This window comes from Castor canadensis, chromosome X (assembly GCF_047511655.1).
Source record: "Castor canadensis chromosome X, mCasCan1.hap1v2, whole genome shotgun sequence".
NCBI classification, from domain to species: domain Eukaryota; kingdom Metazoa; phylum Chordata; class Mammalia; order Rodentia; family Castoridae; genus Castor; species Castor canadensis.
The window spans coordinates 1,524,187-1,539,109 of NC_133405.1; the positions used below are offsets into that span (position 1 = coordinate 1,524,187).

General features: G+C 55.4%; 2 protein-coding genes across 4 annotated transcripts; both read left to right on the forward strand.

Annotated features, from left to right (window-relative positions):
- Positions 1-2,165: 2,165 nt before the first annotated feature.
- Renbp (renin binding protein) lies at positions 2,166-8,714 on the forward strand. 3 transcript variants are annotated; one of them, XM_020187342.2, is made up of 11 exons: positions 2,166-2,293; positions 2,460-2,569; positions 2,717-2,792; positions 2,953-3,028; positions 3,198-3,370; positions 3,847-4,071; positions 4,588-4,669; positions 4,996-5,171; positions 5,767-5,898; positions 8,381-8,468; positions 8,560-8,714. In XM_020187342.2, the coding sequence occupies exons 2-11, from the start codon at positions 2,463-2,465 to the stop codon at positions 8,688-8,690; spliced, it is 1,266 nt and encodes a 421-aa protein (XP_020042931.1). In that variant the 5' UTR covers positions 2,166-2,293; positions 2,460-2,462; the 3' UTR covers positions 8,691-8,714. The 3 variants fall into 3 exon arrangements, with proteins under 3 accessions (XP_020042931.1, XP_073920521.1, XP_020042937.1); XM_074064420.1 differs by having other exon boundaries at positions 2,228-2,355; XM_020187348.2 differs by having other exon boundaries at positions 2,233-2,391.
- Positions 8,715-8,954: 240 nt separating this feature from the next.
- Positions 8,955-13,928, forward strand: Naa10 (N-alpha-acetyltransferase 10, NatA catalytic subunit). The gene is made up of 8 exons (XM_020187357.2): positions 8,955-9,140; positions 9,571-9,669; positions 10,103-10,161; positions 11,037-11,082; positions 11,182-11,297; positions 11,491-11,535; positions 12,870-12,954; positions 13,625-13,928. The coding sequence occupies exons 1-8, from the start codon at positions 9,120-9,122 to the stop codon at positions 13,859-13,861; spliced, it is 708 nt and encodes a 235-aa protein (XP_020042946.1). The 5' UTR covers positions 8,955-9,119; the 3' UTR covers positions 13,862-13,928.
- The last annotated feature ends 995 nt before the right edge of the window (positions 13,929-14,923 follow it).

Sequence of the window (14,923 nt, forward strand, 5' to 3'; positions counted from 1 at the left end):
TTCTTCCCTGCTAACCCCGCTGCCACCTTTCCTCTCACCCACTCTGGTACCACACTGCCTCCATCTCTTGGCCTACAGTGCTGCTGTGTGTACAGATGTGTGCTGGTGACTAAAAGAAAGCCCAATTCAGGCTGGAGGAGTGGCTCAAGTGGTAACAGTTCTTGCCTAGCAAGCATGAAGCCCTGAGTTCAAACCTTAGTACCACCAAAGAAAAAAAGGAAAAAAAATCCCAAAGATCCAGTGCAGTGAACCTCCCCTGGAAAGCTCTTAACTGATGCTCACACTACTGTAGCAGTGTCTACTGTTGTGTGGGGGTCACCGTGTCCCCCCCCACACACACACACCTAGCATGTCGGTCTTGACACCAAGAGCCATAACCAGTTTCCCCACCATACCAACTCTGACCTGCCTCAGACAGAGCCCAGCTCTGGCATCAGGAATTCAGAAGAGTGGCCTCACAGGCAGTCCATACCCTCTGGGGCCTCGGGTTTATCAAGGGTGCCCAGTTGGCAAGGAGAGTAACAATTTAGCCAGCCTGCCTTGGGCCTGGGGAGGGGGCAGGAAAGTGTCCCTTAGGTGGGAGCTGTGGGAGCAATATCCAGGGGTAGGAGAGCATGGGCTAGCTGGGGAGAAGGGCCCATGTGGGGCTGACCCCAAAAGGGGAGGGGCCTGTGCCAATTTGTCAGATATGAGGATGAGGGAGGTGCAAGGGTTCTTCCTGCCTTACTCCTGTAGCTGCACCTATGGGGCCACTCGTCCTCTGCCTTCCCCATGCTCACCCGCCTTGTCACACTCTGGAAGGCAAAGACCATTCCGGCTGTATCTTTGGTATTGGTCTCAAAATACTGGGCTTGAGCCTGAGCAGGCTACTCCCCAGCTTCCTGGGAGAGGGAAGGGAGAGGCATCATTGCCCTGTCTTGCCCTGCTCCTGAGCTGCTGGGGAAAGCTCTGCCAGTTCTACACCTCTGGACTGGCTGCGGCCCTGTCCACTGGACCCGGGACAGGTGCACCACCCACAGGAGCATACCAAGGTTTGTTCTTGGCTGGGCATCAGGGCATGAGAGGAGAGACTGGGTATGGGCTGATAAGTAATGACCCGCCTGTGAGCAAGACAGGCACGCACAAGCCTAGATGGGATGAGCTCAGCTAAGGGCAGATATGAACTTAGAGCAGCTGCAGTAAACACCTAGCTGCCAGCCATGAGGACCAGGCTTATTCCCAAGCACCACAAAGGGGAACTGTTTGGGGTTGGGAGGGTCAGCCTGTGGCAGGAGCCAAGCAGCTATAATCTGGAAGGAGGCAGCCACTGTGACACCAAAGGCCAGTACACAGCAGTGGGAGTCCCAGTACAGCGCCATGCTCGGGGACTGGAACCTCTTTGCGTTGGCCATCTCTCAGAGCTGCACTGCTGAGGCAAAAAAAAGCCTAGTTATGCTCCTGGGCTGTAATCCATCCTTCCAGATGTCCAAGCTCCCCTAGGTCACGCTAGGAACCCAGGGACTTCACACATTCTGGCTCCTGGGACTCCACCTCCACATAATTCTACAATGAGAGAGAGGGTGCACAGTAAGAGAGAGTGGGGAACAGTGCAGCCAGTCTGCCTTGGGGTCAGACAGTCATTGAGCAACCCAACCAGACTGGGTGGCTGGAGCACAGGCCCAGAGAGTTGGAGAAGCGTCCATCCATGCTGACCTGCAGTTACTGTCTGGCCTTCCAGCAGCATCCTTTGGGGTGAAGTCAGGGCCAATGACTACCCATACTGCCTGCCGAAGTGGCTAGAGAGCTAACTCAACGGAGAGGACCTGCCCACCTTGTGGAGTCAAAAGTCTCTGGCTTGAGGCATTTCCAGCTGTCCCCTCTCCTGCTGCACTCCAGCCACACACACTTGCATGGACCACAGGCCTCAGCTGCCCAGCTCAGAGTCAGACCCCTCCCCACCCTCCCCTCCCCCATGGTTCCAAACTCTCCTGCTAGCTCACCCAGCATTTCCCACAAGGAGGATCTTGAGCTCGATGGGGCCCAGCAGAGGCCATCGTAGGTCACCACCAGACTGCGGGCCTGAGGGTCACTGGTGCAAATAAGCGGGGGCGGGGCTCCAAACCCCGCCCCCCACCGCGGCCCCCGCCTCGGGCCCTCAGGAACCCTGGGGAGGAGCGGGTGGGTGGGGCGCGCGGCTTGGTCAGCTGAGTGACAATCACGGGACCGCCACTAACTCCGCGTGGTTTCCTGGAGGAGAGGGAGTTGAGAGCCCGAGTGCCCGAGCGCGGCAGGCCAGCGGAGGGGCCGCGCAGAGGTGGGAGCGCATTCCCGAGGGCTGGGTTCCGAGCACGGGGTCCCACGGAGGGACCGGGTCAGGTAGCTCTGGGGGCCCACTTGAGCCCGCGGAGGAAGGTAAGTCCCGGGGAGATGAGGCGGTCCCCGCGGGGGGCTGCGCCTGTAAGCCCCGAATCTCCCCCCAGGACATGGAGAAGGAGCGGGAGACGCTTCGGGTCTGGAAGGAGCGTGTAGAGCAGGAGCTGGACGGAGTGGTGGCTTTCTGGATGAAGCACTCCCGTGACCAGGAGCACGGGTGACTTGCCCCGCCAGGGTCTTTGCCCGTTCCGGGCGCCTACCTCACCCAGGCGACTCTCAGCTGTGCTGGCCCCAGGCGGGGAGCAGGGGTAGGGCACCGGTAGGGAGGGCTCCTTCGCCCTTACCAACCCTGCACGTCCCACAGGGGCTTCTTTACATGCCTTGGCCGCAGTGGGAAGGTGTATGACAAACTCAAATACGTCTGGCTGCAAGCGAGGCAGGTAGGCCTTACAGCTCCCCCAGGGCAACTTGTCCGTACCCCACAACAGGGCCTGTCATCTCGACACTCTACTCTTCTTCACACAATAGGGACACCTAGGACTCCCCCATTCCTGCTGTTCCCCACCCCCCTTAAGCCATGTTCCCTCTGTCCCCCAATAGGTATGGATGTATTGTCGCTTGTATCGCAATTTCCAGCGCTTCCACCAATCTGAGATTCTGGAGTCAGCAAAAGCAGGTGCTCTCCTCCGCCCCGCTTCTTCTCAGGGGCTTCACCTGTTCTTATTCAATAGGGCCTGTGTGCCTCTTTTCTAGAGGGGTCTAGAAGCAGCTCCGGGAGGTTCAAAGGCTGGGGGCAAGGGGCTTCTCCCGAGTCCTAGCAATGCTAGCCCCTCCCCAACCACCAGGTGGCGAGTTTTTGCTGCGTTATGCCCGGGTGGCCCCTCCTGGCAAGAAGTGTGCCTTTGTGCTGACTCAGGATGGCCGACCTGTCAAGGTTCAGCGGACCATCTTCAGCGAGTGCTTTTACACCATGGCCATGAATGAGTTGTGGAGGGTAACAGGGGAAGTTCATTACCAGGTGTGTAACGGGACGAGAGCTGCCAGAGATTGCTAAGGGTGCACGCTGAAGACATGCCCTGGGACCCTGCCATGGCTGTCCCAGCCATCCATTCCTGTCTATCTCTGGGCCGGGGGCTCCCACCCCACATTACTGCATGGTGTTGTTATCCTGTGGCTATGACTGTCTCCTCCCCTCTCCCCCAGAAGTCTCCACCTCGGCCACCCCTCTCGCATCACCACAAGGATCCTGGGCAGAGAGGGTTCCTCTCCCTCCTTCCTGGGCCCTTTGTGCTGCCAGACCCTGACCTCACTCACTGCCTGGGAGTGGTCTGCACCCCCAGCACCTAACGGACTGTAGGGCCAATCCATGAGTAGCATTTGCAGAAAGTGTCCTTGGAGCGCAGGAGAGGACTCCACCTTCCCCTGCAGGGTCCTGGGGACAGGGCAGATGGGATGGAGGCACCAGCTCCACCTCAGTCTCCCCCCTCCCCACAGCGCGAAGCAGTGGAGATGATGGATCAGATCGTGCATTGGGTACAGAAGGACCCATCTGGGCTGGGCCGGCCCCAGCTCTCGGGGACCCCGGCCGCGGAGCCCCTGGCAGTGCCCATGATGCTGCTTAACCTGGTGGAGCAGCTCGGGGAGGCGGATGAGGAGCTGGCTGGCAAATATGAGGAGCTGGGGGACTGGTGCACCCAGAGGATTCTGCAGCACGTCCAGGTAGGGGATGCCTGGGGAGCTGGTGGGCAGGATGAACCCCACTCTGCCTCTCCCTGCTCCTGCCTGCTCTCCAGCATTGCAGACAGGAAGACCCAGGAAGCTCATCCTGGTGAGGCGCAGCCCAGGGCCCTTGGGAAGGTGGATCACAAGCCTGCAGGGCTGGGTGGGGCCGAGGGCTGAAGGGAAGGTGCCAGAGCCTCCAGCAGGTAGGTCCTGCACCCAGGATCTGGGACCTGATACCTGTCCTTCCCAGACCTCTGTGGACACCCAAGTCTGCCCTTGTCTCTAGTCAATGTTTTTACCATTCCTCCTTGAGAGGCCCAGGCCTGAGGCAAGGATTTAGAGCCTCCTAGGCCCGTGGGAATGAATCAGCCCCTCCAGAAATGTTACTCTGGGCAGGTGGGTGGGCAGCTAGCTGGGAAGGGAGGGAGGAAAGGATTTTTGAGGCTGGATCTTTCTAGTTGACTGGCTGGGGGCTGGAAATAGAGCTGCCTTCTTCTGCCCCTTCTCTGGCAGAGGGATGGACAAGTTGTTCTGGAGAATGTGTCAGAGGATGGCAAGGAACTCTCTGGTTGCCTGGGAAGACACCAGAACCCAGGTGACGGGGCAGAGTGGGTTTGACCCATCCCAGAGAAAGAGCCTCAGCCTTGAACTTGGGGCTTCAGCTGTGAGGAGCTGCCTCTTTCCCACCACCCTTCACTAAGAAGCAGGCAAAGAGAGCAGATAGGCCTCCCAAGGCTGGGGAGCAGGGCCCAGGCAGAGCTGAAAGAATGGAAGGCCAGGGTGTAGGGGGACAACCTGTGGGGGAGAGGAGTCCAGAGCAGCTCTTACCATTAGGGAGGGAGGAAAGGGAGGTGCCAGGGGCTTGAACACCCCTACGCCTGGGGGAGGATCTGGTTCTGCCTTACCCTGACCCTTCACCAGGTCATGCACTGGAAGCTGGCTGGTTCCTGCTCTGTCATGCCAGAAGGAAAGGTGACCCCAAACTTCGAGCTCACATTATTGACAAGTTTCTATTGTTGCCTTTTCACTCTGGATGGGACCCTGAGCATGGAGGCCTGTTCTACTTCCAAGATGCTGATGATCTCTGCCCTGCCCAGGTGGGAGTGCCCAGGGCCTTGGAATCTAGCCCTGCTCTAAGGCTTTCTTCCCTGTCATCAGCCTTATAGAATAGGAATCTGGGACTGGAGTTGAACCTAGAGCCCAGCACTCAAACCCATGTCGCAGAGAGGCCATTAGGGAGCCTGTGCAAATGCTGATGTCCCCTTCATCTGCAGTCCTGTGTCTTTGAAAGGCTCTTGGTGGTCCTCACTTGGCAGCAGTCAGGAGTAGAATTGCTTTCCATGAGTCCTCTGATTGGTTGTGCCCTAATCCTACCAGAGATCTGCAGAGGGTGGCTGTGCTGGCCATGGTGGGAGCAGTGTCCAAGGGACTTAAAAGACAGAATGACAAGACTGAGTTTCAAGGGGTAAAGAAGAGCCCATCCCCCTAACTTGTCCTTTTAAGGGGCTTGTCAGGGGGCAGGGGGTATATCCAGATCAGTAAGCTATTCAGGACTCCCCCCGCCCCCGCCCATGCCTCATGATTAAGCTCCGGTGCTTGAGTGAGATGGAGACTGAGGAGGGACCAAAGGACGAGGGTGCTGCAGGGGCCCAGGGCTCTCATCTACCTGACTCTGCTCTGCTCTGTTCTCAGCTGGAGTGGGACATGAAGCTCTGGTGGCCACACAGTGAAGCCATGATTGCCTTCCTCATGGGTTACAGTGACAGTGGAGACCCTGCCTTGCTGCACCTCTTCTACCAGGTGGCTGAGTACACCTTCCGCCAGGTGAGTGCTGTCTCCTTGTCCCCTCAAGGCCCAGGGGGAGTGTAGAGGAGATGGCAGGCAGCAGGGAAGGGGGCTCTGCAGAGGTGTGCAGGGTAGGCATGGGGGCTGTACTGGTTGGGCTCCTGGAGGCTCTTCCCCCAGCCCCTCCTAGCCCCCTCATCAGGTGTGGTCCCTTAGCTCTCTGAGAGTTCCAGGAGTGCCCTTTGTTCAGTCAACCCAGAAGCCCTAGCTCCTGGAGCTCACATTTCTGTGGGGGGCAGCCTTTAATGAAGTACAAGCAAGCAAATGGTAATGAGAACCAGGGAAAAGAATAAAGCCAGAAAAGTGGAGTGGGAGGGCTCTTTCCTGTGGAGGGGGCTAGGAAGATCTGTGAGCAGGGTGGGGACACTGAGCAGGGATCTGAGGCAATGGAGAGCACAGCAGGGCTTTGTGTCTGAGGGAAGAGAATCTAGACTGGACCCAGCCAGGGCAGGGCACATGGCATGGCAGGAGCATGTCTGACCTGCTAGAGCCCACCAAGCCTCATAGGTTTGGGAGAAGGAGGCTGGTAAGCCTTGGCAGTGAGGGTATTAGGGCAGCAGTTGGATTTCTGAGTCTCTAGTTCAGAGGGAAAAGTCTGGGCTGGCCTGAGGCATGACACAAACTAAGGTTTTGAGTACAGAAGAGAAAAGGAGATGGGAGAGGCCAGTGGAGGTAAGAATCAGTCATGAAGTAGGAAGGAAACCAAGCCAGGGGCCCACAAGAGGAGAACAAAAGAAGACTGGTGGTGTGTCTCCATTGCCACTACCTCTAGTGGCAATCCTGGGACTATAGCAGGGGCTTGGGGCTTCATTTGCACTCACTTGTAACTGAAATCTAGAAGTTTCCACTGTGACTGAAGGCAACAAAATTCCAGCTGTGTTTCTATACAGTGCAGTTAGAAAGGCAGCTTCAGCTATCTCACGTGCTCACCGCTACTTTCAAACATGCGGCCTGCATTTCTGTCTTAATACCGAATATCTTCACAAAGGATGTGGATCAAAGGCCACCAGCTTTAAGTATAAACTGAAATGAGACCTACATTTGAACACAATAGCGATGACAAATACTTACAGGAGCTGGGTGTGGTGGCAAATGCTTGTAATCCCAGCAGCACCCTGGAGACTGAGGATGGTGAGTGTGAATCAGCCTGGGCTACAGAGTGAGACCCTGTCTCAAACCAAAACGAACCAAAAAATTACAAGTGTTACAACCGACAGCGAAATCATTATGCACTGAGCAACATAATAATCAAAGGGCTGGTGGAGTGGTTCAAGCAGTAAGAGCACCTGCCTAGCAAGCATGTAAGCCCTGAGTTCAAACCCCAGTACCACTAAACCAAAAAAATAAATAAAGGAAGCAAAAATTCAGACAACCAAAGAAAAGCTGGACAGGAAAACAACATGGGAAGGTTTTACTTCTTTTTTTTTTTTTCTTTTCTTCTTCTTCTTCGTTCTTCCTCCTTCTTCTTTCTTTTTCTCTTTTCTTCCTTTTGTCCCTCTTTCCTTCCTTCCTTCCAACTCCTCCTCTTCCTCCTTGGTGCTGGGTCAGTCGTTATCTTCCTGTATCAGATCAAGTAGTTCAAAGTAAGAGCATGGGAAGTGTTACTCAAAAGTTTGAATGAATGCATACAAAACTAGTTTTACCTCCCATGAAGAATATACCAGTCACAATTTAAAGAGACATTTTCATAGAGAACTTTAATGCAACAGTTTGTTTGATCCTGAGAATGGGCTACACTTAACTTTCTTACCGGGGAGGAAAGAGAAGGGCCTAGACCAGCATCCTCTGGTACATCCTGGAGAGTGTGGGAGAACTGACAAGCCTCCGTGGAACCAGTAGTGGATGTGGTGCAGGCAGGAGAGAAGGAAGGAATGCAGAATGCGTCAGCCCAGCCAGCCGAAGCAGCAGGGCACTGGACAGGACCGGGGCAGAGGAAGGGTGAGATGCCTTTGCAACCCAAGGCAAGCAATGGCAGGAGTCAGATCTTCAAGGTGGCACGTGCACAAAGTTATCTGCTGGACCACAGGCTTGTGAAGCTGAGACCAAGAACTCCAGCGGAATCACTTGTTACAAAGTTTCCTGGTATATCAAGCCTCCATCAGGGTTCTTTTGTTTCTTTCTTTAAATCTATTGCATAAGAACAATTTACATAAACTAAATGTATCCATTTTAACTATTCACTTCAAAGAGTTATACAAGGTGCACACCTGCGTAATCCCCAGTACAATCCAGATACAGAATGTAAGGGTAGGGCCTACGGCTCCAGAGCAGGGTTCTTTTTTATTCCATCTCACAGTATTTCACCCCTCTGACTGCAACCCTTTCCCCAGTCGGTTACACAGCGTTAGGTCAACTCCCGCTTGACCTCCTGTAGCGGTGCAGCCAGCGCCTTTTCTCAGGCCACGCATGGCATCTGGATGAGTCGGTCCTGCAAGCGCCAGCTCTTACTGTCTCCTTACAGTTTCGTGATCCCGAGTACGGGGAGTGGTTTGGCTATCTGAATCGAGAGGGGAAGGTCGCCCTCACCATCAAGGGAGGTCCTTTCAAAGGTGAGTGGGGAACTGAGCGGGACCGCCAGGGCTCGTGGCATTCGGCTCCCACTGCTGTCTCCCAACCCGCACGCTCGCCTTTCCCCCGCAGGCTGCTTCCACGTGCCGCGGTGCCTAGCCATGTGCGAGGAGATGCTGGACGCCCTGCTGAGCCGCCTCCCTCCAGACTCTGACCCCACCAGCTCCCCGCCTGTTGTCCCCACCCCCCGAGACGCGAAATAAAGCTGAGGCTGTTCCATCTGCCAACGTGCGCACGTCTGTGGGCCCGCGGGAGAGGGGCGGCCACCGAACCGCGCCGGGGCGGGCACTAGCGCGCCGGGCCAGCGCCTCGCCCCACCCCCATGTCCGTGCAGCGCGCTGGACTGCACGCTCATTGGCTCGTGTGCGCTTTAGCCCCGCCTCGTGGGCAAGCCCGCCCCGCGCGCAGGACCACCCTCGAATATTGGCGGTGCTGCCGGGAGGGCGGGCCCGGCGGCCGTGCACTTCCGGCCGGTGGCCGGCTCGGAGTGCACCGCCTCTTCCGCCGCCGCCCCCGCGAGCCCGTCCCTAGTCCCCGTCCCGGTCCCCGCCACCCCTGCGTTGCTTCGGAGCGCCGTGGCAGCTTGACTGCGCGTTCACGACCCGCTGGGACCCGCGAGCCCCGCCGCCGTTATGAACATCCGCAATGCAAGGGTGAGGGACCGGGGCGGGAGGCTGTCCGCGCCGCGTGGGCGCCGGGCTGGCTGGCCGCGTGCGCATGCTCCCGAGGGACCCGGCCCGGTGGCCCTGCGCGCCGGCGGCCGCGGGACCTGTAAAGCTGAAGCAGCCTGCCCAGGCGACCTGGTGCGCGGAGCCGGGACTGCAGATCTCTCGTTTGCCTGATGGCAGGGCTCCCTGGGGTGGGCTCCGAGAACCTCCTAGCTCTCTCGCTGACGCGTGTTGCCCAGCGACTGCGGGACAGGCCTGGCGTAGAGTCAGATGGATGCTCCCAGCCCTGCCCAGCCCCCGGGGAGGCGAGGCGAGGCGAGGCGACAGACAGGGAGCAGCAGGGTTCTCCCCGACTGAGGCCTACTTAGTCACTTGCAGCCCTGGACTGACCGCGTCCCGCTGTCCTCCCCTGCAGCCTGAGGACCTGATGAACATGCAGCACTGCAATCTCCTCTGCCTGCCGGAGAACTATCAGATGAAATACTATTTTTACCATGGCCTCTCCTGGCCCCAGGTGGGCAGCTTTTGGATTTGGGAGGGGGGGGGGGGAAACATCGGGCCGAGGAAAATACAAACCGAGTGGGCTAAAGAGGAATGGGCAAGGCCATAAGACTCCAGGGGGATCGTATGGTCCCGCGAGGCCCCAGGTGTTTTCAGTTGATGGGGAGCAGGGGCAAATGCAGAGAAGGTGGCTGAAGGGAGTGTAGAATAGGGGCAGAGTAGGGACAGGATTCCCACCTTGTGTCTGCCCTCTTCTAGGTCAAGGACAGGGCACAATGTGGTGTGGGGGAAACCGAACCACTTGACCAGGAGGTCACGAGCTGTCATAGAATTCACCACTTGAGCAGCTTCCGGTTGTCAGGCACACAGCAGGAGGCCTGCAGTGAGTTCCTCCAGCTTGCTCTGACGTGAGGTTGTTTTCTGACTTCCTTTTCTTCTATCACCAGCTCTCTTACATTGCTGAGGATGAGAATGGGAAGATTGTGGGGTATGTCCTGGCCAAAATGTGAGTCAACAAGGAGGAAGAGAGAAGCCTAAGCACAGGGGATGTGGGAGGCAAACTTTGGACGGGGTGGACCCCACCGCCCATGTCTGGTGGATGCTGCTGTAGATTTTTTTGTAAAAATCAACAGATTTGTTTTTAGAACAGTTTGAAGTTTACAGAAGATACAGTTTCCATATAACTGCTACTCTGGAATTTCCTGTACTACATACATGTTAACATTAGTGTGATGTTACATTTTGAACAAGTTACATTAGTTTCTTACAAGTGAGGAGCCAACATTGGTATTTTATTAATTGAATTCCCTTGTTTAGGGCTGGAGGAGTGGCTCAAGTGGTAGAGTGCCTGCCTAGCAAGCATGAGGTCCTGAGTCCAAACCCCAGTCCTGCCACACACACACACAAATTCCCTTGTTTACTTTAGTTCTCTGGGTTTGGACAATTGAAGAGTGTTTACCCTTATCACATCCATCCCTCCCTACTAACTGGATAACCACTGATCTTTTTACCATCTCCAAAGTTTTGCCTTTTCCAGAATGTTATATACTTGGAATCACATAGTCTGTAGCTTTTTCAGACTGGCTTCCTTCACTTAGTGATACATGTTTAAGGTTCCTCCCTGAAATGTAGCTTGACAGCTCTGTCTTTCTTAAGTCACAGAGCAATATTGTGTTGACACTGCACATATCCGTGGGTGCAGGATGGGGTTTTGAGGGGGGAGGGATTGGCTGATCTGATCCGAGAGGTTTCCAGCTCTTTCCCAGCCTGGGTCTGTGGTGCTGTAGACCCAGCCTGAAGGAGTTTGTGCGGCTCCTGTGCATGGGTGCCCGGGGTATGCCTGTACCAGGTTCCTTTCTAGCTCTCTCCTTTCTCCTGTAGGGAAGAAGACCCAGATGACGTGCCCCATGGTCACATCACCTCACTGGTGAGTGGACCTCACTGAGGCTGTGGCAGAGGTGGAAGTCGGGGGGTGATTGGGGGCAGCCATGCAAGGTCCCATTCCCACCCATCCTTTTCCTACCAGGCTGTGAAGCGTTCCCACCGGCGCCTTGGCCTGGCTCAGAAGCTGATGGACCAGGCCTCTCGAGCCATGATAGAGAACTTCAATGCCAAATACGTCTCCCTGCATGTCAGGAAGAGGTGGAAGCCAAGCTGAGCCAAGGGGCCATGTGGGGGAGGGGGAGGAGGAGATACCATCTTGACAGGGGTTCCGGGGTACTCTGCCTTTTGGAGAAGACCTGGGAAGTAGGATTAGTGGGAGGGGCCAGGAGGAGGGGCAGGACCTGGACATGGCCAGGTTGGTGCAGCTCAGCAGTGCCTTATTCTCCTGCAGTAACCGGGCCGCCCTGCACCTCTATTCCAACACCCTCAACTTTCAGTAAGTACATCTAGATTTTTCTAAGGCTCACAGTGCTGATCCTAAGTCTGCCTCATCCGGTTGACTGAGGTGGGCTGAGCCACCTTCCAGGCAGAAATGGGGGCACAGCGAGGGGGAGGAAGCTGTGGACTCCAGACATTGCCAGGAGGCCTTCTCCATTCACGGTGGCTGTTGATTGTTAAGCTGCTGTGGAGAAGGCACCTGCCTGCTGAGATCTGCTCGCTGCCTGTTGTACAAGTGGGGTCTGGCCTGTCTTGCTGGGTGAGGGATGGATAGCTTGGTGCTGGCTCAGGCTTCTTAGTGCAAGTTTGGAAGTCAAGAGAAGTGGGCCTGGGGCATGAGCAGAGGCTGAGAAGCATGACTCTAGGTGACTAGGCGCCTAGAGGCATCCAGGTTGAGGGCAAAGAAAGGAGGATGCAGGGAAGGAGGGACACCAGCAAGAGCAGAAAGATACCTAGAGCTCTGGCTATCCTGGGGAGTGAGGGCAGGTCTGCTCAGGACATGATGTCTCTTGTGCCTAGTGGGGAGAGAGAACCTGGCAGTGCCCAATAGATGGTGGCAAAAAGCTACTTGAAAATGAAGCTGGGGTGGGCTGCCCCCGGAGGGCCCAGTGGGACTCACTCGGTTTCAGTTTAAGGAGGGAGGTGAAGAGAAGAGACTGTTGGGCAGGACAAGTGGCCTCCAGACTGGGTTTAACACCTAGATCCAGGAACGGAGCTTTAACACATTTAAAAATACCTCTAGTGGGAATTGCTTCCAATGCTCAGTCAACAGTTCCCATGTCTTTGACTGGCAGGGTCTTTTAGGTCATTGAGCCCAGCTCTTCTTCCAGTGGCAGGGCCACCCAAGTATGCACACACGTCTCCCAGTGTGGACGCTGCTCCTCAGTTGCTGCCTGGGGATGACTGCCCTCACCCAGGTGCAGCACCCTCTGTCCTGGTTCTTTCTCATTGCTATTGCTGGGCAGAGGAACTGACTTGCTCAGTAAATGATGTTGGGGTCGGGGTGGGGGGGCTAAGGGAAGGAGAAGGCTGAATTCAGTGCTTCATCTCACAAGGTACCACAGAAACAGATTCTTGCTAGTCAGGCTAGGGATGGAGCAGCAGCAGGCCTGAGGGCGGGTAGTGTAATGGGTGCTGCTTACTGCTAGGCTTTGCTGGAGAGAGCAGTGAGAAAGCTATTCAGAAATGTGCCTTCTGGGAAACAGTTCCTTCAGTATGGGCTTGAGGCCTCCAAAAGGGTCCTTCAGGGGAAAATGACACCCACTCAATTAGCATATGAAACCGGGATACCACAGAATTTGCCCCAGGTTTGGTTCTTCTTCCTACCTTCAGGATCAGTGAAGTGGAACCCAAATACTATGCAGATGGGGAAGATGCGTATGCGATGAAGCGGGACCTCACCCAGATGGCCGATGAGGTACGTCCATTGCTGGACGGGGCAGCAGTCCCAGCAATGAAGGGTACGCCCAACTCGGGAAGGTGGCTACTCCGTAGCCCTTAGACAGGAGGCTGGAGGCGAGACCCTCTTTGGGTGCCAGCTCTTGCAGCTATAGTGCTGGGAGTCATGGTCCTCTTCACTTCATCTTCCTAAATTGGCAAGTGGAGAAATGGGCCTTGCCTGGCTTTAGGGGAGGCCATCTGCCCAAGACTCTGTTTTCTGAGAATGAAGCCTATAGGAGGGATATGAGAGGCAAGAGAGGAGACTTTCTAGACAGGGAGTAGAACAGACAGAGGACAGCTGTTGCCTGCCTGCTCAGGGGTAGGACCAAAGAGTGGGTCCTAGCCAAGATTAGGGAGCAGGATATTCAAAGGGCATTGCTCTGTCTTGGGGGCTTCTTAGCAGCCTGTTTTGGGGGGGGGCACAATCACTCTCATTTTATAGGTGAGGAAACAGGCCTGGAGAGGGGCAGAGCCAGGATACAAACCAGGTCTCCCCATCCAGTCCTATTTCCTCCCCTGGCCCAGCTACCTCTCACTATGCCCCTTCCTCCAGCCAACCATAGGGCCTGGCTCCCCTTTGCCCCTGTTGTCTGGAAACTTAGGCCCTGTCTCTTTCTATCTACTTCTCCCTGGGCTCCTGGCGACAGCTGAGGAGGCACCTCGAGCTGAAGGAGAAGGGCAGGCACATGGTGCTGGGTGCTATTGAGAACAAGGTGGAGAGCAAAGGCAATGCACTTCCAAGCTCTGGAGAGGCCTGTCGTGAAGAGAAGGGCCTGGCTGCTGAGGATAGTGGTGGGGACAGCAAGGACCTCAGCGAGGTCAGCGAGACCACAGAGAGCACGGACGTCAAGGACAGCTCAGAGGCCTCTGACTCGGCCTCCTAGAGCCTGTCCCATCCCAGCCTTACCCCATGAGCTTTCACAATAAACCTTATCCCGTGGCCGTGGGGAATTTGTGTGTGTACGTGTGCATATTTGAAGGGGTGTGCCTCTCACTTGCTGGGCCTCTGCATCCTCGTTAACCTTCCAAGGCTGAACTAGATGATTTGTTGGGGGCTTCTAGCTGTCATTGGTTTCCTTCGTTGCCTCTGCTTTACCCTTATCTGCTGTGTCCCACCTTCAGGCCTTTCCATAATCATACTTGTTTTCAGCTACCGAAGCTCCAGCTTGTACCTCCTGGACTCCAAATGCCTTTGTCCAACTGCTCGTTGGGCCTTTCTGCAGACATCCTGTCTGGATAATGGTCTGACAGCCACTCAGTTGCTCAAGCCCTGTCAATTTTCCCTCTCCTCCCTCCCCTACTATCCAATGGTCAGCAAGTCTTGTGTGTTCAGCCACCATAATGCTGTTGAATCTGCTCCCTAACCTGAGCCTTCATTTGAAAATACTAGTTTATTTTTAGTTCAGCTTTAGAGTTACAGATAGCTTGATCAGATGGTACCTCTCCCTCCTTTCCCCGTTCCCCCCTTCCTTTTCTTTTTGTTTCTTTCAGACAGTGTCTCACTGTGTCACCCACGCTGGCCTACAACTTGAGATCCTCTAGCCTCAGCTTCCCCAAGTGCTGGGATTACAGGGATTCACCATCATGCCCAGCTTCCCCATTATTAACATTTTATATTAGGTGTATTTGTTACTGCTTTTTTTTTTTTTTTCCGGGCAACACTGGTGTTTGAACTCAGGGCCTCACACTTGCTAAGGCAGGCGCTCTACCACTTGAACCACCCCACCAGCTATTTCAGCTATTTGTTACTGTTGATGAGCCAGTTCTGCACATTATTATCAGCCATAGTCCATGGCTTGCATTAGGGTTCCCCCTTTGCATTATTTAGTTTTGGTAAGGTTTTTTTTTTTGTGGCACTGGGATTTGAACTCAGGGCCTCATGCTTGCTAGGCAGGCACTCTTACCGCTTGAACCATTCCACCAGCCCATAAGTTTCTATAAGTTTT

Coding starts and splice junctions, on each gene's coding strand:
- Renbp (XM_020187342.2), top strand. CDS start 2,463: ATGGAGAAGGAGCGGGAGACGCTTCGGGTCTGGAAGGAGCGTGTAGAG. Junction 3,371..3,846: donor CAGGGGAAGTTCATTACCAG/GTGTGTAACGGG, acceptor CCCTCCCCACAG/CGCGAAGCAGTGGAGATGAT. Junction 5,899..8,380: donor CTGAGTACACCTTCCGCCAG/GTGAGTGCTGTC, acceptor GTCTCCTTACAG/TTTCGTGATCCCGAGTACGG.
- Naa10 (XM_020187357.2), top strand. CDS start 9,120: ATGAACATCCGCAATGCAAGG. Junction 11,298..11,490: donor TCCCTGCATGTCAGGAAGAG/GTGGAAGCCAAG, acceptor ATTCTCCTGCAG/TAACCGGGCCGCCCTGCACC. Junction 11,536..12,869: donor TCCAACACCCTCAACTTTCA/GTAAGTACATCT, acceptor TCCTACCTTCAG/GATCAGTGAAGTGGAACCCA.